The sequence below is a fragment of the Coturnix japonica genome, chromosome 5, assembly GCF_054131305.1.
Source record: "Coturnix japonica strain WE chromosome 5, WE-NBRP24, whole genome shotgun sequence".
NCBI classification, from domain to species: domain Eukaryota; kingdom Metazoa; phylum Chordata; class Aves; order Galliformes; family Phasianidae; genus Coturnix; species Coturnix japonica.
In genome coordinates, this window is record NC_140667.1 from 4,739,547 (window position 1) to 4,761,507 (window position 21,961).

The 21,961-nt window shown below is 39.5% G+C and overlaps 1 protein-coding gene across 1 annotated transcript; it reads right to left on the minus strand.

The window, feature by feature from the left end:
• Positions 1-376: 376 nt before the first annotated feature.
• Positions 377-15,851, minus strand: SLC5A12 (solute carrier family 5 member 12). The gene is made up of 15 exons (XM_015863409.2): positions 15,354-15,851; positions 13,562-13,627; positions 12,295-12,346; positions 10,897-10,964; positions 9,718-9,872; positions 8,588-8,728; positions 7,623-7,752; positions 7,212-7,300; positions 6,166-6,278; positions 4,216-4,283; positions 3,770-3,856; positions 3,027-3,205; positions 2,824-2,927; positions 2,525-2,646; positions 377-1,245 (listed from the first exon to the last, which is right to left on the minus strand). The coding sequence occupies exons 1-15, from the start codon at positions 15,708-15,710 to the stop codon at positions 1,087-1,089; spliced, it is 1,890 nt and encodes a 629-aa protein (XP_015718895.1). The 5' UTR covers positions 15,711-15,851; the 3' UTR covers positions 377-1,086.
• Positions 15,852-21,961: the final 6,110 nt, after the last annotated feature.

Genomic DNA, 21,961 nt, shown 5'->3' on the forward strand with positions numbered 1-21,961 from the left:
GGTGGTGGAAGTAACTTGGAGGTCCACTTTGACTTAAATTTACGTCATAAAGACAGAGTCACTGATTAGCAGAAGTAAGATCTGGGACAAAGTGCTGTCTAGATCCATAAATCCAAGTCTTCTGATATATTCAATCTATCAGTCTGTTTCATTGAATTATTGTTCACCTAAAAAGTACACCCAGGAGTTTATCAGGGAAAGAGGCGATCTGCTGAGTCCGACTAACAGGCACATAGAGGGAAATGCATTTCAATGAAACAGAGCCCTTAAGCACAATTAGGTACATTATCCCAAAACATTCCAGCAGGTAAATTATTTCACCTCATGAAGTGCTTTATTCAAAATTCTTATGGATTCTCAATTAGGAGGCACTACAAAAGGACACTTTATTTATTGCTTACAGCTAGTAAATGGATTTTGCAGCTAGAAAAAACAAAAAAACACATATACAAATATTCAACCGAACAAAAAGGCTGAAGATAATCTTTTCAAGCTAAAAGGATGTCTTTCAAAGACTAATATGGATAAAGAACTATCCTGAATTTGTAGTAAAATTTATTACCCTCTCCTATTGCTTGGAATAAGTCTTTATAAAAACATCTTAGTTCCACAGAGGAAGCAAGCACAACAAACTCAGTCAATAGAAGACCAGTCTGGTCATACAGCATTTCTGTGCTGAGGCTTTTTGTGATGCCTAAGAATAGGCACAGACCTCCTCCTCTGCCCTGGCCTCCCTCCATTTGCAGTGGAGAGAGCATGACCTCCATCAGAGGGCACTTCACAGTCTCACCTTAGTGAGAGACCCCAGAAGCTTATCTGAAGTCTTATTTTATCTCAAGTTCACCTTTGCTCGTTACCCTTCAGTGACTAGTTACTGAATAGAGAATGTAGTATAGGTGTACTGCAGCTATTTGCTAGCAGTTTCCATGACAAGATCCATGATCTTCTGAAATAGCAGAGCTTCCAAAAAGAACGCTGTATTATAATTTCCAAGTTCTGTCATGAAATTCATAAATAAAAATCTGGCCTTTATTGCTATTGAAAGCAGTTCTTTCTTGGTCAAGGTGGTAAATGTGATAAATGCTTCTAGAGACGAGATTCTTTGCTCATATTTGTATAGGATTTTTCCTCAGGATTGTAACCAGGCAACTGGCTTCTGTTTTCTTTGTTGACATTGTTCTTGAAGGTGTCATCTGTTGCAGTTGTATCTGCGATAACTGCAGGCAGATTTTTTTCAAAATCTTCCTGAAAAATAGAAAGAAAATACCCCGGTAGTTTCAAAGGTCATGCACTGCTTTTTGTAATTGCTTAAAGAGTAACATTTTGACATACTTTCCTACAAATCTGAGGGGTTACTTCACTACTTAAATGACTGCCAGGCATACAAAAATGCACTGTTTAGTGCATCCCCACCACCATTCCACAGACAGTCATAGATTTTCTCACTCCTACATGGCAAGTCTTCTAATAAAAGCAGCAAAAGCAACTTCTCACAACTCCTCTGTTGACGTAAAAGTCTTGAATTATGTTCTCATTGAGTCTCTAATCAGGAAAATGTAGTTTTTCACTAGCATATTTATTTACATTTTAGTGCATTGTTTGGTTTTTGGTTTTTTTGTCCAGCCTATGCTTGCCTGTGATTAATTAATTGCAGCATTAAACCACTGAGACAAGTCCGTGCTAAACACCTAAAGTCAGGTCAGACAGCTGAACAAAATCTAGAGCCACAGGTGCTGTCTGAATTGAACCATCAGTGGGGAATGTTTTTAAACTGAGACAGGGAGGTTTAGATTAGACATTAGTAGGAAGGTTTTCACAGAGGGTGGTGACACACTGAAACAGGTTGTCTAAGGAGGTTGTTGAATCTGGAGGGATTCAAGGCCAGACTGGATGTGGCTCTGGCAGCCTGGTCTGGTGGTTGGCGACCCTGCACATAGCAGGGGGAATGAAACTAGATGATCATTGTGGTCTCTGTGACAAGTTAAGTGGGGATGGATGGCTTCTGCCTTACTTCTGAGGGCCTTGTAGGGTGAAGTTTATTTTACAAATGTAGATGTACTTGCAGATGACTCTAAAGCATCTGAAAATGCGCAATTAGCTTTCTCTCACATCTCACAATCTAGCAGACTTTGTTAAGGCAGAGCAGTGCCTCTGCAAACCATTAAGCCCCTCATGTTTAACAAAAGGTGAGGCCCTGGGACACCTGTGGAGGAGCCTTTGTTTGTTGCAGCTGCAAGGAATTGCTGCTCAGCTTAGAAGATCTGCTGTCTTACGAGTCTAAAAGGGCTGCATGGACAAGTGCCCATGTTTTTCTCCCTGCAGTCAGTGGGAGGAGGCAGCAGCTGAGCCAACTGTGCACTGGGTGTAAAGTACAGCTCTGCCCAACTTGGCTGCCTAGAGGGAGGTCTGTCACAGGCTGCTGGGGGAAATGGGTAACCTGTTGCTGACTGGAGTTGGTTGGGGCACCCTTGCATGGCCATGGTAGCAGGCTGCAGCCAACCCCTTGAGTCTGTGCACTACTCACGTCGTAGCTATTGTGCCGCACACCACACCACAGCAACGTCTTGAGTCTTTCTGACCAGAAGCAAAAGAAGTTGCAGACTGGTTTAATTAGCACTGGGCGGATGGTCTCTCCTTTGGTAGGCCCTGGAAGGAGGGGAGAGCAGTCAGTGGTAGCTATGGCTGTGAAATTCTGGCTGCAACCTGTTAAACCCCCAACCACAGCCTCCATGCTCCTCTCAGCCCTGGCCTTGCAAGCAGCTCCTCAGCAGCCAAGCTGGGTTCTTGTGCACAAGTGCATTATTCTTACTTTGTAACACCAACCTGTTACAAAGCTGATGAGCAGCCCTGAGATGATGCAGCCCAGGCATCCAATGGTACTGAAGTAGAGGTAGGACAGGGAGTACCAGGTGTCTGCCAGCAAAGGCCTGGGGAGAAATAACAGGAGAGAGAGAAAAACAGGTCATAGTGGCTCCTGCCAAGGGGGATGCCCAGGCTAGGCTGAAGTCACAGCAGTAGGTAAATACCTGTCAGCAGCTGTGATGGGAGCTGCTGTGGTTGGCAGGGCTGTGCTGTTTGCCAGTGTGCAGTTGAGAGTTGACAGCTCCAGGGGAATGGTCTTTACAGGCTGTGCAGGATAGATGAAAGAGCCTATGCCAACCCAGAAAGCCAGGGTGATCCCAGTGAGGAAGCCTCCGACTGCACCCTGGTCAAGCAGAGCAAGATACAGTCAGAGGTAGCATGTGGGAAGTGCATTTCAGCTAACATTACAGCCAGTTGGGTTTTCTCTTGGCTGAGATGAAGCATTGTTTTCTACTAACAAGAGCTGCAGATGAATTCTGACACTCAAAACTGAAATCACAGAATTAACTGCTTCATTCACTACTGAACAAAGGTGATGAGGAAGAGCGAGATGAACTTGAGTTATGTTTTATCCAGGTTAGCAAAGATGGAGAAAATGAGCTTGTTCTGTGCTTCCCAAACTGGGTATGAAATGAGGGAATGGCAAGGGAAGCATATTATTATTTTTTTTCTTTTATGAGAGATAAGAAATTGAAATCTAAAAGAGAAACAAATAAAAACTTCCAACATGGATCTAATCACTAATTATTCTACAGTTGAGTAGAGATAAATTCAGACAGGGAAAAAGGCTTTCTAAACAGTTCTAGGGCAACACAGGCTCTAAATACATAAAACAGTTTTGAGAATGGGGTTTTAACACAACTCCAAGAGATTATCTCTTTTATAATAAGTATCTTTTGTTTCTTACCTTCCAATTAACACAAGGAAAGATTATTCCCAGAGTAAATAATCCCAACATGGGTCCTCCACACATTCCATGAATGGAGAGGGCAGCCTGCAAATGCAAAGAAAAGATGTAAACCAACACAGCAACTGGGGGGAGCCTGAGTATTTGTACTTCCTGTCTGACTTTCATTGGTGGAGAAAGGACAAAGTAATTTTAGCCCACAGTTAAAGAGTGAAAGGACTGCACTCAGTGTCACTTCCCAGCTATAAGTAGTGAAAGCCATTTCCTTTCTATGATAGTTTGTTGTTGTTGTTGTTCTTAGTTTCCTCAGTACATGAGGAATTAATACGAGATGGTGCACGGGAGTTGTTCAGATTGCCTAACATTCCCCCAGCACTATTGGTTAGGTTCATTGCATTTTATTCTGTCCATGTTCAGATTGTTGCCTTTTTTGAAGCTCTAGATACCTGCACAACTCCTCCCATCAGTGATGCTGCTCCAGCCATGGACGTGCACAAAATGCCGTATAATATACCTGGGAAAAAATCAGACAAGATTGTCAGCACCAGGTAAGTAATAAGACAAACAATTTCTTATTGTGCTACTGTCGGAAAGGACCAGCAGGAAGGAATCTGAAGTTTGGGTTTTGATGTAGAACGTGAAGCACTAAGCACTGTCTTGTCTGCCTTCTTTGGTTTTTTGTTCTTATGAAGCTGAATTTAGCATTGATATTAACTTAAAAGTCTCATCTAGAAGTGTTTTGGTTCCTGTTGTCTTTGAATAATATTTTTTAAGTGTGTGCATGAATGAGATGAATGATGATGCAAACAATGGCTTTCTTTATTTAATGCTGATTTTAACCTTGTGGTGGGCAATTCTGTCATAGCAATCATCAACAAAACTTGTCTTGTGAGCAAACACACTTCGGTTAATGGAGGTCGTATGGGAAACTGTTGATCACAGCTTGAACCTCTGATTGACCACTTGAGGCAAGTAATAAGTCAGCTGTGGGAGCATAAGTGAAGGTTCTTTTTAAGGGCTGACTGCCACTGAAGAAGGTTCTCTTTTTCTGGAGATGGCTTCTTTGTGGAGTTTACTGTGAGCCTTCAACACTAGTGAGCATTTTCTTTTATTATAGATGATTTTTCTTAATGAAACATCTGTTTAAGCCTGTTTTCCTATTGATTGTACAACTGTACAGATGTAAAAATGGTTTGTCTAGGGCCTGATTAGAAAGGCTAGGCAGTAAGTGGCAAAGCTGGGACAGAAAATGTTGGAGATGATTACAGACACAGTGGAAGGACTAGTTTTGATCTTAATAAATGTCAGTGAAGGGTTGTGATGTTATTAAAATACTTGTTGAAGAATTGAGATAATTCTGCAATAATTCTGCAGTACTTGTTAAAACATACAAATGCAAACCGCTTTGGACTTGGTTTTGAAAGGTTCTCCTGTTTTGTTTGCTGTGTCATTACTGCCTGCTGAAAAACTGAACAGCCTTCTTTAACGAAGTTTAAATAGAAAAGTCATATTGTGCTACTGTAAAGCAATAATATTTAGTAATACTACTGTAAACCAATGTAGCAGTAACTATGTTGATATATTTCAGCACTGTTAAGGAGTTTCCAGAGTATTCCTAGTACTTTCAGAGCAGAAGAATGTGTGCAAACAAAAAAATCAGCAGTGGTGGTGGTTGTTGTTGTTGTTAGCGTTGATTTGTTTTTGTATCATATAGTGAGTGCTTAATTGTACTTAAGCATGAGGCTGGTGGTTGTCCTTTAAAAACAGTTACGCTGCTGTAGGTGTTTTGGAAGCAGAAGTGCATATTTGAAGCATTGCCTGAAGCAGCTGCTGCTCTTTACATGTGCAACTGCTGTCAGACCGAACCCAGAATATGGTTTCATCGGCCTATGTGAAATAATAGGCAGATTTCTGCAAGCATTATAGCAATTTTGCTTGGAGGACAAGAGCACAATTCTGCAGGTACTGTATGTGCTTAATAGTCAAATCCTTGAGTTCACATTACCAAGGCAATATCGCAACACAATTACGTGGTTGTTTGAGTGTTAGTAGACCACACTGGCACAGCTAAAATGGTTACTAGATGTGAGCTAATTCAGCTTAATTCTGGTTACTTAGCTGAGGTGCTTACGTTAAAAGCTTTGTCTCTGTTGGCTTATTCTAAGGTTAACAGAGGAGTCAGGAGGCGGTAATCTTTTCTGGGGATGGAGCAGTTCTGTAGAAAGCATTCTACAGAATGAAGTCTGCCTTTCTCTATAGAACAAGTATTGCCTAAGGCAAAGAAGTTCCTTTCCAGAGCGTATAATATCCAGCCTTATTCTTTCTTGTACTAATAGCAGTTGAGCGGGACAGGCAACTTTGCCTTTAAATAAATGGATTCCACTTGGGCTACTTACACAAGCCTTTGCTGGTCCAGGTGCTGGTCTTCTCAGACAGGTTTGGGAAACATTTCTTGACCAAGTCTTCAAAGGTAACAGTTGCTAAAGCATTGATACTAGCTGCCACTGTGCTGGAGAAGAGGAGAAAAAAAATACTGAGTAAATACAATCTGTAATTTAGCATTAATGTTATATCCTAAATAATACTGTTCTCATCTATTGGAAAATCCATAGATCCACAGTCTAACGTTATATGTTCCCTCTTAAGTGAAAAACATGAAATGCAAATGATTTTTGGCTCTTTTAACTAGAGGAGTTTGTCTCTGTGGCCTTGTTGTGATAGTATGCAAGAAATGTAGCTTCAATACACATATTGCATTATTTGGCATTCAGCACTCTTTGTTCTGTAAGTCTCCTGCTAGGAGCTGGCTGTTGGTTTTATGCATGTTTTTTTTCTTTCCTGTTTGGGTAGCTTTCTCCCTGTAATTTTCTCTGCTCACGAAGTATTTTGAAGCAGAATATCAGAGACTGACTCTATTGCACTATGACATCTGATGCATGTCACTGTGAATTTGAATCTTCTCTCTAATGTCCCATGAAGTATTGATGTTTGGCCTGTAGAGGATACAAACTACAATAATATGCAAATCCCTGAGTTATTCAACCTTACTCCAGGTAGACCTCTCTCTTCCTATGCTAATTGTACAGATGGGCTTGCTAGAAAAACTCTATGATATGATATGGCAATCAGGTTAAATGAATGTGAATTCAATGTGAAGAACTACAAAGTTACTTCAGTTAGCTGAGCTCTGGTGTTTTGTATAAGATAAGGACATAATATTACCAATACATTATTTTTATTCTATAACATATTTAAGATGAAAAGATACTGGAGACATGGAACTAGATTTTGGTGGAACAACTTATCCAAGTACTATTGTTTTTTCTAGAATGTACTAAGAAAAGAAAGCTCTGTATTCAGTAGGGTTTCTTGTTTAGCCCTATTCTGGGCCCCTCAAGAAAGCAGTGGCATGCAGTTAAAATGTCATTTTAGATTCACAGACCTTAATGTTCCACTGAATGCACAGGCGACGAATAGTCCCGGGACTCCTGGCATTGAAGAAAAGATGTCCATAACAAAATATGGCATGAGCTGGGGCAGAAGACAAAGAAGGAGAAACACAAGAAATGAGTTAGGATAACAGAAGTATCTGCTTTTGCTCATGCTGCTGAATCTTTATTTTTCAGACAACAGGGCATATTAAATTTGGAGAAAAGCAGATTTCATTTAGCGAAACACAATCAGTTTTGTACTGTAGGAGTGTGAGAATAGATGTGTGCTAGCCCTGATTCAGCAGTCACATGGGTGCCTGCAGAGCTGAAAGGATAAAGCATCCCATAGGACTTACATAGTTTTTATTTATGCAATGTCTGAGCCCAGCGCAGCTCCAAGTTGTAATAATCTGTATATGTACCTGATCAGGAGCTGAAATGAAATCAGCAGTCCAAGGATCACAATTCTTGTAATGTGTGTACATCACCAAACCAGAAAATACTGCACACACCAGAACTATCCAAAGTCCCAGTAAATTCAGGTAAAGTGCCCTACAGCAAAAGAGGAAATTCTGATTAATGCAAGATAGTTTGTAATGGTTTTTCTATACTGGATTATTCCTGATTTCTTTTTGAGAGATTCTTTGATCAAGCCTAGCTGTATAATCCCTGAAACACTTCCCCAAAAGTAATAATAATAATAACAGTAAAAACACAGCCTTATTATGTTATAGGGCAAGGATAAAGGTTACACTTTGTACAGCTGAAGGGGACTGATGTAAAAACCCATAACTGCTATATGCAGAACAGACTGTGGGGAAGCACTGTTGGGGTCCTTTCTCTTGCCTACAAGAGCAGGTTTTTGTTCATCAGGACTTACTGCTGTTCTCCCTTCAAGGAAATATATTACTTGGAAGTATTAGTTTGCATGCATTCTGTCGTGGTTGCATTGCTGCTGTGCAGAGTTGTGGTTTCATGTCAGTGAAATGGGCATGGATGGCAGCACCCTTTGGGGAGGTTGTATGTGATTTACTAATCCTGCAGTCTCAGTGAGCTGACAGATTTTATACAGCCTCCATCACCTCCCATTAGGTCTCTGGCTATGGCCAGTTCTATTTCAAAGCTATGCTGCTGACAGTCAGCGGTCTTTCCAGACATTTTACTAGTGATATTCTTGCTGTCATGACTTCCAAACACTTGCAGAAACTGCATTTGAATAAAGGAAATTCCTATAGTCTATCATAGCCTTAAGAACAATGAGAGTGATTGCAGCCAGCAACACTCAACAGCATCCCAGTTTTTTTTTTTAATACAGCTGATAAAATGTTGTCGTAATTCCATGTCAGTATATTTCATTGCTAAAATAGGCTAAGAACAGACAACTTACATCTTTGCGTGCTTCTCTGATTTGCAAGAAATGCATCTCTGTATCGTGGACTGATTAACTCCATAGAGTCCTAGCCATGTGAATGTTCCCCCGACAACAATTGTCCAGAAGGTATGTCGTCTTAAAGGGTCTACATCAAAGCTACAAAAGAGAAGAATTAGCAGTTCAGTTCCTTTGTTTAAAGACAGTTTCATTTAACAATAGGTATGTGAATTTTCAGGAAAATACTGAGTTCTATCCTCTGAGTCCAAGTACTGAATTGATGTGTTTTGGCTTAGGTTTGGGAGTGTTTTTAACTATAAATTGGAGCACTTCTGACAAGTTAGGATAAACGTATGTCACATAGAACAATAAATAGAAATAAATCACATAGTTTACGCTCAAATTTCAGATCTGCCATGTTATACCAACTGACCCACAAGCCATCTTGCTTGAAACCCAATTCTTAGATAGGAACAAACCCATGCAGTAAACAATTACATCATTTTAGTATATTATTTCCTTTGCAAGGTATTTCTTCAGCTGCAGTGCTGTCTTTTCCTTTTTTGTTGTAACAGTGAAATGTCATTGCTCAGCAATTCTAACCACTGCAAGTACATCTTTCCATCTTACATCTGTCTTTTCTGCAGTTCTGCTGGTCTTCGTATGGACAGCAGATAATGTTTGACCTTGCTGCTAGTTAATGTCAATGACTTGATCAGTGAATTCTAGTTAGTGCCACAAATAGCTAAAGATCAATTTTCTCTCCTGGTGCTTTGTTCCCTCATTGCTAACTGCTGTGGTGTGTGTACTTAAAGTGCTTGTTTTATGAACTGAAAATGAAATATATGTGCAATTTAAAGGAAAACAGAGTACATTTGCAGCTGCACAAAGAAAAAAAAAAAAAAAGGCAAAGTGTATTAGGATTTGGATTTGGATTTCTTCAAAGCAGGAACAGGAAAGCAGCATTCTTATTTCCTTGGAGGTCAACTGCATTGCCAAGAACAAAAGAAATAAGGACTAGGTTTCTCTAAGGTAGTTCACTGGCAGTATCTCATTGTATTATGGTAGCATTTTTGGGGCTTAATCTGAGTATAGTTTCTAAATGCTAAGTGTAAAAGAAGAAAAGGGTTTTGTCATTGGTTTCTTACTCAAATATGTTTAGTCGCTGTCCTTCATAGGCTTCTTCCCAGATCCTGGTTGACCCACCATTCAGAATAGTTCCTCGAATCAAAACAGTCACGAAGCCAACCACCATGATCACCATTTGAAATGCATCTGCCCAGACAACAGCTTTTAATCCTCCCTAAAACAAATAAGTTGTAATCTTTCATTGTCTTTTTTGTCATTCAAAGACAACGCAAAGTAGAAGTGTCACTTACTTTAAGGTCTCATTTTATGGCTGTATGTATAGCATCCAGCAGAACTTCCTTTATATCCTCACTTCCAAAGGTTGTGATCTTGCAGACAAGCCTAAGGGCTTGTCCACAGTCATATGAGAACACCTGACCTCAAGTTACATGCTTTTTTTCATACCTTCTTAATATTCACCTGAAGAATATCTCATGTTGTTGAACTATTTTAGAGATTACAGCATGGCCTATGTTTGTACTTCCCACAGCACACTGTATATTTCTCAAAGTGATCCCCAATTATACTAACATGACTAACAATACAAAATAGCCCCCGAAAGATTTGCAATTGGGCTTTCTTCCATAGATGCTTTCATATTTTGTCAAATCAGAGCTAGAGCAACATCAGTACTGTTTCCAGCAGTGGCTGAAACACTGAAAAAGTGGTATGTTATGATAATAAAAACAAGACATGTTCCAAGCTGATGTGCTCTCCACTTCCACTGCAGTGTTCTTCTTTGTTATTATCTGAAGTCTCGCATCGCTTCCACCCAGAAGCAAAGCTCTTTCTATGATCTGTGAGCCTGCTTTCCTGGATTTTCTCACTCAGCACTGATCTGCAGTTATGTCAGAGGTGCATTTTTTCGTTACAGTCTTTTTTCTATCTATGGCTTGTAAAAGATAAGGGGAATCTTCTCAAAAGACTGAGTGTGGCAATTAAAGGTTATCTCCCTTTATCTGGTCTCTGCCTCAGGCTGACTTAAACCTTTAAACAGGGTATTTGAGACTGGAGATTTTTTTCCCTCTGAATAGATTCATTCACGCTAAAGATTTTAGAAGAAATTTCTCTTATGTTCTACTACTTTAAATGCTCAGAGTGTGTGTAGAAATTTCACTTCTGGTACAGCTTGTGTAAAAGAGTTGGTTAATTCTAACAAAATATGTGTTTAAGCTGTTGAGTCAATGCCTGTTACGTACCGTAGTGCAATAGAAAGTGCAGACAACTCCTGTTGCAACTACAGAGCCCCAGAGATCGAATCCAGTGACTGTGGAACCAAAGAAAACCAAATGGTTAGCAAAATGAGGGTAGGTTTTCTGGATGGTAGGAGAAAAATGCTGTGATCCTTTAGCTTTGGAAGGAAGGACATAATTATTGGTTTCAATGTTTTCTGTCTGCTAGGAGCTTTGCTGGATTGTCAAGGTTTCTTAATACTACTTCATTGGGTTGTTTGCTTGTTTACAATTTGGGTTTCACTGACTTTCAGGTGTACAGAAGTAATAGTTAAAAATAATTACACATAGGAAACACTTCATTTTATAAGCAATGCTTCCTTCACTTCTTAGTCTGGAATTTTCATTGTTTGTGAGGGCAAATGTATTTGTAAAGATTTTTGTAGTAGCGTGGTTAACCTGCTAATGAACATTAACTTCTGCTCACAGCTATCAGTTTATAGAGCTGGGCTCCAGAGGAAGGAAGGAAGGAAATTCAGAGTAGGAAAAATGGTACTGGAGAAACCAGGTGCGGCTTGACTGATGAACAGTTCAAGGAGCTTCCCAATCTCTTAACGGTCAGCCTTAATGAAGTCAGATCTGCCAGGGATTAGGCCCTAGTGATTCTCTCTTCTCTGTGATAGTACATTTACTAATCCCACTCATCATGATGGATGTTGTATGTCTGTTAAGATCAGTTAAGGCAGTGTGTGAAAAGCAGCTCTGCATCCAGCTACAAGGAGTGGGCTTATCTCTGATGGAACCTGAATGGGTGTTCAGGTTTTGATATGGTATCAAGTAGGATCTTGAAACTTAACCCTTAACATCAGGAGCTTCTTGGCACTCTGGCCAGAAAAAATAATTCCCTCAGCACCTATAAAGACATTAAGTTTGTGTCATCCCTAAATAAATCTGTTCTTAGCTGCTTTAAGGATTGGTAAGGCACATTACTATTCTACATTTCTTTGGACAGCTGTGCCACTGCAAATACTTTGGGAAAGAAGATCAGCTCTGTGCTTAAGATACAAATAGTGATAGTGGTTCTCAGGAGGCAGGGAAGGGAGGAATCAAAGTACGGAATATGGTCTTGGATCATCAACTTGTACTGTGGACTTTGTCAGGATGTTGAGAAATTGCTCATCACTAACTTCTTTGGGTTGTTACTGAGTGCAAAAAAAACAGAACAGCACACGCTGAACTGCTAATCTACTGGTGTGAGAGGGATGTGGGGAGGTAGAAATGGAGAGCCTTCCAGGTGCACACAAAAACCTTGCTATAGAACTTGTAATGATTTTCTTTTTAGAGGACTTGTTTAACTGCTTGCTTAAGTTATTCTTGTCTTGTTGCATGGTTATTTGGAGTAGCCATATAGGCAGGGAAACTCACCTTGGTTGAGAGCCAGTGATGGAGCATAAACCACTATTCCTGTGTAAAGAATCTGGAAGAGAAAATCTTCATGAAAGAAAAATGAACAACAAAAAAACAAAACCACATAGACGACTTCTCAGTAATAATGCTTCTGTTTAGAAAGGAGCTTAGGGCAGTGTATCAGGACTAAAAGTTTCGTTAGATCAACTTGTATTGCCTTCTGCTTTCAGTCTACAAAATGAGAAGGCTTTTTTTCTTTATTTTTTAAAGGTCCTTCCATCAGGAAGGAATTATCTGTCAAGATATTTTGTATTTCATTCATTGTTAAGATGACTGGATGTCAAAAATATCCTTATCAAGTAGAAAGAGGAGGTTGCAGTAAAACTCAGTGTTGCAGAAATGACTTGCATTGGATCTTGGAAATTACACTTCCCTTTGTCCATTCAATTGCTTTTCAAGTTAAAGCAATGCCCTTCACGAGGATGTTCTGACAGGGGGAGGGAGAAACAAAACCTGGAAGCAAAATTTCTATCTATTGTGATAGGTTCTAGAATTGATAAAAATGGATTTGAAGTAGAAATGTCTTCCAGCATCTCATAAAAAGCTTTCATCAAATACCTAATTAGCGTTTCTGAGGAAGTTGGTGCCCTTTTAAGTTACAGGGCAAAAAAGCTATGTGATGTCTACCTACAACAGTGTTTTGGAAAGCTTCTAAAGTGAAAACAAAGCTAGTTTCTGCTTGATCTTTCTGTTCAGGATCCAGGAATGCTGTTTTATTTATCTATATGTGCAGGGCTGTGGACTGACTAGGCTGTGTTTTGTTGATGTGCAGAGCAGGCTATAGATGTGGAGTGTCTAAACTCTAAGCAGTGATTCCTGCCCTGTTGCTGGAATGCTTCCAGCCCCCTATGGGGCTGGGGCTTGGCTGGCCTTGCCACTACTGCTGCCTGAAGACCAAATGGGCCCTGGACATAATCCAGGGTCTCAATGCCTTTATTACAGTTAGGGACTCAAGATAGAACATGGTGTTCAAGGTGCAAGTTTAACACAACATCCAAGTGTCAAAGGCAAAAAAATGCCTTCTTAAATCATAAATAGGAATAAATTAGAAAGTAGGAATGCATCTGTTCTATCCTTTTAACATTCTTATTTCAACTGTTTGTTTGAAAAACAGCAATATAATTAAAGAATTTTGTTGGGGGGAAAAAATGTTCAGTCTGACACTTTATTCAAAATAAATATGTTGACTGAAATGATCATAAAGGAAGAGGCAGAATCTTCTTACCGTCTGCAGGATGTAGATCAGCGTTGCAGCAAGACGGACAGTCTTGTTAAATCTTAACTCCAAATACTAGGAAAGAAGAAATTCAGTAAATTGCACACGTAGCATCTGTGACACAGCTATTAACCTTCTGTTCTCCCCAAGTAACAGCATGCTGTGCAAGTAAAACTACTGGCAACTGGCACTACTGTTGTGAGTAATGAGCAGGAGAGCATAATTACTGCTACACATAGAGATCGTGACATCTAAGAAATCTTCTCAGCAGAAGAGAAGTTGAATTTATAGGTTGGGTCACAGCATGAAATATATGTTTTGTGTTGGGAATATAACCAGAAGAGCCTGCAGGCTACAAACAAAAGAAACAAGGTCATCTCCTGTTGAAAGAGGACAAAAGCAGTGGAGGAGCAGATAGGGAAGCAGCAATTTAAAGGCTTTCACAGCCCGTCAGTTAAGCTGGCTTTCTCATCTGCCTTGTTTGAAGCCAGATCTGCACATGATCAGTGGGTAGAAGTGAGGTTAGAATCATAGAACCAGAGGAGTTGTAAGGAACCCTTAAAGGCCATCTAGTCCAGCTCCTCTGCCATGACCAGGAACACCTACAGCTCCATCAGGGTTGCTCAGAGCCCTGTCCAGCTTGACCTTGGATGTGTCTGGGGATGGGCATCTACCAACTCACTTGACCACCTGTTCCCTCAGGTTACTAACAACTCCACAATCCATCCACTACCACTACCCAAGTTCTTACAGACTTACCCAAAAACTCAGGTTGTAAGCACAAATCACTACCTAAAATCTCTCTGCAGATTTGAGAACAAAATGAAATCTCTATTGCTGATGCCAGGGTAGCTGGGGAAGGGCTGGGTCTCCCCTGGGCCACAGGCCATGTGTTCTCCCCAGCAGACAGCTCTGTGGTCTTTACCAGTCTCTAGGCAGTTTTTTTCAGAAGCAAACTCTTACTAATTTTGTTAACATTAACTTCTTGCCTCTTGCATAATAAGCCCCACCGATTGCTGTGCAAATAAGTAGCTAATTTATGTTATTTGACTTGTTTCTAAAAATAAGTCATGAAATCAGCAGAGTCATCTTTCCAGCATGCTCGGAAGAGCTGTGTCTACTATGACACCTCCAGTGGCTCAGATAAGAAATTCCTACTCTGGTCTTGCACTAAAACTAGCTAGAAAATGTAGTTAGTCCTGGTGGTGGGAATAGATGTTCACTGTTATTTTTTTCCTGCTTTTGACTGAAACTCAAGCTGTCTGTTTGAAGCCTTTCCTGGGTTTCAGTGTAGAGAATATGAGCAGCCTTTCCATTAAAAGAAAGCTCCTTGGGAAGCAGCACGGCTTTGCTCAACAGATTTTTGCCAAGATCTTAATCTTTGATCATCTTTCTTGTTGGTGCAATGAAATCTGCAGCAGTTGGTTAAATACTACGTGACTACCCCTATTGTTGTTAAGCACACCAGAATGAAACAGTTCAAAAGCATTTAGGATCCTCTCCAAATACTTTCTAGCTGTGACAGTTTTTTGCTGGTGTGTAAACTCTTCATGCTGTCTGTGCAATTTATCCTTAGCAAGGCCTCTAGCATTTAATTTGTGCCTTCAACTTATGCAATATACATAAGTGACTACCTTGTATAAGAGAACTCAATCTTAAAAATAATTCCTGTATCAATACAGTTGTTCTGTGAAATATTACAGAAAGACTTCTGTATGCAGGCATTTCTCCTGAAATATCCATATACTTCATTCTGTCTTTTATAATGGAATAATGCACCGTGTACAAAATTTTTACTTACCTCGTAAGTGCTTGTAATGTCGGATCTGTAAAATACAGGTAGAAAAAGCTCAGAAGTTAAAATGATGACAAATGTGTATGAAAGAAAGAAAAGAACAAAGGATGCTCCATAACGATATACTTCGGAGGGTGTCCCCAGAACTGTCACTGCTGACATGAAGCTGGATGTGAGGGAGAAGGCTATTGGTCCGCATGACATCTGCTTACCACCCACCAAAAACTCCTTTGAAGTTTTCTTTTTTCTCTCCTTAATTGCAAAAAAGACTCCGATGCTAGCGCATACTAAAAACAGTCCTGCAAAAACAACATAGTCCCAAACGACAAATTTCTTAATTTCTGGAGCTACAAAGTTTGACATAGCACCAGCTGGGTAATTCTCTGGTAGAGGATTCTGATTTACTACAGTTGTTGCTCTAAGCGGATCTACTCTGTTAGCAGCAAAGGTGTAGCTTATCTATAGCTTATCAATGAGAAATTAACAGGCAGACTGTTCAGTTGAGATGGCTCTTTTCATCCAGTCCACCTCTGATGAGGAAAAAAAAAAAACCAAACAAAAAGAAAACAGAACAATCAACTAGCTCACGATAAGGAAGGAGGGTGTTGCATGCTCTTAGACCCTAGTGATACTGATGTTTCTGCCAGGCAGACTGGACGGGGGCCGTAGCTGTGAAGCCTGCTCTACACTCCCTTTTTATCTGGGAGGTTTTAATTTGAGGTTAAATATTAGCCGGGCAGATTGACTTGATCTGACTCTTTTCTAACCTATCAGCATTTTCAAATAATAAAATGAGAGCAATAAAAAAATAAATAAAGGAGAGGGAAATTAAGGAAAGCACGATGTATGGACCTATGACCCTACTGGTGAGTTTATTTTGAAAACAACAATTCCTTCATATGGTTAAAATCTAAACTTTAATATCAATGTTAGGGTTCGCAATTGTCCTTTGACATTTTAAGTGTGCTCCTTTATAGACGCTCTGCTGTAAAGATTTGAAAGCTTTAATGATTAAAAGTAATTGTAACGCTTTACCCTGAACTCACAGCCTACTGTTACTGGGTACCCTCACGTTGGGAAAGAAATATAGTTAGTGTTATGTGGTGTTTTAGGATCAATTTTGGATAGAACTGATATTCTCTGTCAGGTACTAACTGCAGTTTTAATTATAGCTTCTGTGAGTTTCTGTGATAGATGGTTCGGTGGGCATGGCAGTGATGGGCTGGCAGTTGGAATACCTAATCTTAGTGGTCTTTTCCATCTTTAATAGTTCTGTGGTTCTATGGTGTATTGCATTTTTCAATGCGCTACTTGGTCAGACATGCAAGGCCAAAGAAAAGGAGATAAGACAACAGCATCAGTTTTCTAAACTACATCGATGGCGTAATTTATGAAATTCACTGAATTATGTTTTCCTTCTGTTTTTTTTTGTTTGTTTGTTTTTGTGTTTTTTGTTGGTTGGTTTTTTAAATAAGTAAATATTCATTCAACTTCAGTCTACAAGTATGATGATTCAAAGCAAACAAGGACTTATCATACCAAAGAATAAACTTGTACACAGAGGTGGTGTGCAGGCACAGCCCTAGAGGAAGGGCAGAGCCTTCCTTTTGCAGCTCATCACAAGAGATGCAGTAATGTGGGGTAGGTTATGGCACAAGTCCTTCTCTTAAGCCTTGCTTAGGGATGGATGCATTTTTTACTATAGCTGAAAGACAATTAGTCCATATAAAGTTTACAAAATGTCAAGGATATATTTGTGAGGTCTCATCCAGCTGGGTTATCAATTAATGCCACTTTTGTTGCCACCACAATCACTTTTGTGCTGGAAGCTGCCCTTAGTGCAGTGGAGGAACTGGATGGGAGTGCAATAAACCGATCACAGCAAGCCGGTGGAGGCTCTGCAAACTCAACCCACCACCTAACAGTAATTTCTTTATCTAAGTGTACCCTCATCATTAGTTAATATTTCCCTTTTGTACAGAACATGTCTTAAGGTGTGTCCACTTTCAAAAAAGCAGGAACTTTCACTTGCCAGACATTGATTTGCATTATTTTTTTCTTTTTTTTCCTTCCTCCGCTTATGACTGTAACAACATGAACATTTTCTGTAGGTTTAAGGCTTTGATTGATACCTAGTCTGTCTCTGGCCATGCCACAGCAGTGGCAGGGTTCTGGGATCAAACATCAACCCGGCCTGGCAGGAGCCTGATGCAATGGGTGCAGGCATGCAGGGTTATGTGGGCAGAGTACATGCGTGCCTCCTCCTTGAACCACAGCTCAGCACCGGTCAGTGATGACAACACCTAATGAGTTCACAAAAAGTTGCAAATAAGTGAATTTGTGCGAAGTCCCTCTCACACTTGAGACACTAAGTTGCATCCCATGTAGTAAGACTGCAGGGACCTGATGGTGCGGAGATGGTGAGTAATTCCTGTGGGGCCTGGGATTAAAAATAAACAATGAAATTGTGGAGAGTTCTTGGGGTCAGATTTGTATGCGAGTCATGTTACCTGAGTAAATATAAGTGGAAGATCCCAGTAACATTCATTCTAGGAAAATAATGCTGTTTTGAGTGTCTTTTTAAGATGGTCTCTTTGCTGTCAACCAATACTAAATAGCAGTTGGGCCAGCTGTGCTGTAACCCACTGACAAATAATTATGCCTGTTGGCCAGTATTGTCTCAGTGCACAGTACCGTGAGTTTCATTGAAGGAAGCTTTTTCCAAATAGCATTTATTGACATAAATACATAAGTGAAAGCCTACAGAGACCTTTTTTGTTTGGTATTTTTAAATGATTTTTCTAGAAGAAAAGTGTGTGGAGAAGAAAAGAGTGATGGAGTTTTACATGAAGTAGAAAAAAATTCCATGGATGATAAACTGGAATTCAAGTCAGAAATTTCCATGTTGATATTTATGGTTCTGTAGCCCTCTAATGCATTGTCGTTCTACCTTTATGATTTTGTACAGAGTAGCCATCTTGGCTAAATCCCTCATTAAAAACCAAGAGCTTTGAAATACTGATTCTAAACGAGAGATCATTTTAAAGTAGTACAAAAATGCCTGATATTCTTTTGATGATATTCTCTATGTGGGGATAATTGTAAGTATTTCCTGAAAAGAAAAAAAAAAAAAGTGTAAAAATAATAAACACTCTTGTTTTATATTTTAACAGTGGAGATCCTTGTGAAATCCAAGATTTATTTAGTCAGGGCAACACAAGGAAGTAGTCTGATGTCTCACAGTTCTCACAGGTGTCTAAACCTGCTGCTATACAGGTTAATGGAGTGAGGCCATGAAATACTTGTGTCTTCATAGCCAAAGCTATCTTGGCTCCCTTTCTGTGAGAAAAGGTATGAGGAGAGTTAGACTGATATAATCTAAGCATCTGCTTGATTCTTTTGTCTGGATTGGTAGTATTTAAGCGTTTGTTAGATTCTGTCTTGCATTTAAACTAACTGAGCCTCAATTATTTATTCTCAGTTATTTTGTTTAAAAGCTTTGCTTTTCAGACCATACTAAAGCTTGATGGAAGTTCTCCTGTTATCAATTCAATGACCGTAGTGTCTCACAATAGCCCATATTTGGATAATCATAATAATTTGATTTCCTGATTTTTCTAGTAAATTAACTTTCAAAGCCTTAATTTGCTAAATCTTTTACTTTCAATCCATGTTAGCCTATGATGCCAGTTAGGTATTTATGTAATAAGAACACGTTGAATCTGAGACATCTGCCAAGTTTTGGCACCCACATACCGTCCACGTGGGGCAGCTGTGAATGTTTGCTGAATGTAAACCACTCACTTCAAGGCCATATTTGGCCACACCCAATGATTAACTAGTGTTTCATACATGGTGAGCACTTAAACTTTCTCACTGTGGATCTTCAGAACAGACTCTTAGATAGAGATTACTTGCAGTAATTGCTTTTTATGGTTTTTAGTGTTGCTTTCTAATTAAGTTTGCTGGTGACGGGATTTCAAATCTTTTGAGAAAAGACATTGAAAGAAGAAGATGTATAATACATGGAATTATTGGAAGTGTAGGAAGTGAACAATTGTCCAAAAATATGATTTCACAACTGTATTTTAAGTTGGTGGCATCCTTTCCCCTAGGTTCTAATGTTTTAGCCAATAGCATATGAGAGGACATTTTCTATCAGTTATTTGATTGGATTAAATCCTATCTCAAGATATGTACCTTACCTGCTTTTTCATATTTCAGTGAGATCATTCACATACTTTAGATGTGTATTTTGACATCTATTTTGTAGTGGAATAAATAGTTGAATTTATCTGTCGCCTTTATTCAGTAAATATTGTATAGGACTGTGATTTATGAGTGTTTTGGGTGGTTCTTTTTTTTTTTTTTTTTTGTAGTGGAATTTCCCAAATTCTAGTTCTATTCCTTTTCAGTCTGAAAGGGGGAGATAATGACTTCATTGTAAATAGATTTTATTGTAATTGTGAAGTTATCACACTATTGCTTACATAAATTCTTCAAATAACTGTTAAGTCCTATTTTGCAGGAGATTTTTCTAGTGAATAGCTCCGCTTTGTGGAATGAATTGCAGGGGAGGAGGAAGCTTTGCTTAGTGGAATTGTATATACATAACCATATTTGGCATTTATTCTGAGTGAAATCAAGTCCTGAATATAAACCTTGCATGGTGTTCTTATGCATCAATCTCCAATTTCCCTCCAGATCACGTTTCCTAAACCAGTTTAGCTCATTTATAACTAGTAGGAGATATCAGATGTTGCCTTTACTTGCATTCAGGAATTGAGGGTTTGACTTAGAGAGGAGGGTTCTTTTCACAAAAGGCGGCTCATTGTATTTCTTTAAAATGAACATTGCTCTCTGGTGAAGTAAAGTCTCCTTTTCAATAAATGAAAGGTAACAATTACCATTAAAGGAAAAAAACAACAACAAAAGTCACCCCTTTCTGAGTGCAGACTAGCACTGAATCATCTGATGGTTGGTTATCACACCATGCGTATCCTTAGAGCCTTCAGCTGAGTTGCTCAGTTGTAACAGGTCCAAATGCTGACCCCTGAGCACTGACTGATCATTGGTACTGACAAGAGGTGAAAGTGAGGCTTACAGTTCCTGAATGACTGAAGAAATTTGCAGTTTCTGCACTTAAGCTGGGTCTTGAGTCTGGGATTTGTTAATTATTGTAAATGAGTTATTCAGGAAGATAATACAAACTCAGACTTAACAGTGGACATTAACTTGCTTATGCTTCTCTGAATGTCTAGCTCTATGCACGCATAGCACATCTAATTTAAATTACAAAACTAAGATATTCTCATGGATGTAGAGGCAGCAGCCTCTCTTAATTGTTATTGTAAAAATTAATATTGCATCTTTCTCTAAGCACTACTTTTCCTCAAAGCCAAGCTTATTTATCTATGTAAAGATCATTATAAGCCAGCAGTTTGGGGAACTGGGAGACACTCTGCAGCACAGCCACATCTTGTCACTGCTTTGTCTGTCTGCTGTGACCCCAGCTGTTCCTTTGGCACTTAAGGTTGACTTTCAGTCTACGATGCACTCTGATCTGTGGTATCTGTATAGGCAGTACTGAGCTGTGATTAGAACAACAGGTGTTTTCATTGTGTGGAAGTAGGTTTGTGGTGCAAACTGGGTTGTGTGATAGCTGAAATCCTAGCTGTGCTTTTCAGCTCCTTCACTGCCCCCAGACCTCTCTAGTTTCTTTTTATTTTATATAGGGGGAGAAATAGAGCATAGGAAAGTAGTTTGCTGTAGTGATACATTTTCCAAGAATCATAAGATCATTATGATTGGAAAAGATCTCTAAGATCCCCAAGTCCAACCCCAACTCATCCCCACCATGACCACTAACCTTGTCCTTTAGTGTTGCATCTACCTTTTTTTCTTGAACACTTTGGGGATGGTGACTCCATCTCTGTCAGGGAATGATAAATGCAGTGTAGAAGGCTGTTTTTATCTAAATAGCTGTCCAAATTAAATTACCAGGTACAAGTTTCTAATTGGGTTTAGAGGTGGTTTATTTCCATTTTTGCGAACAGAAGTGTACATACATGAGAGAGAGAGGGAAAAATGGTACATAGGGGTGAGCATGGCAGGGAGGGGAGGAGAGGGAGCAAGAGTGTGCAGGGGAAATTCACACTGCTTCGACTATTTCTGATTCTTGAAGTACTTGTCAACGAGGAGCAGATTAGCAAAATGAGAAATGTTATTTCTGGCTTGCAAGTAGAACTGACTTGTAAAATGAAGCCTGGAAGCTGTTTTTCTGTTACGTTTACTGTTGAAGTTTTACTGCCTAGTAGCAGCAGGATGAGCCAGCTTGAACCCAGCATATCTCATCAAATGAAGACTGAAATAAATAGCGGTGTTATGTTGTAGCTTATTTTTAAAGTGAAGATAACGTGCAGCAAAAGTAAAACAATCTACATACTGAATTACCTACCTGGTCAAAAAGCACTTAGGAAGTATGCAGCCACTGGGAAGGAAGGAGGGAGCAGAGATCTTGCTGCAGGTGATTTAAGGATAAGGAGGTGCAGAATGCACTATAAAAGGATACCCAAGTAATCTCCTTTGCTCTTCAAGTGCTAATAAGCAGCAAA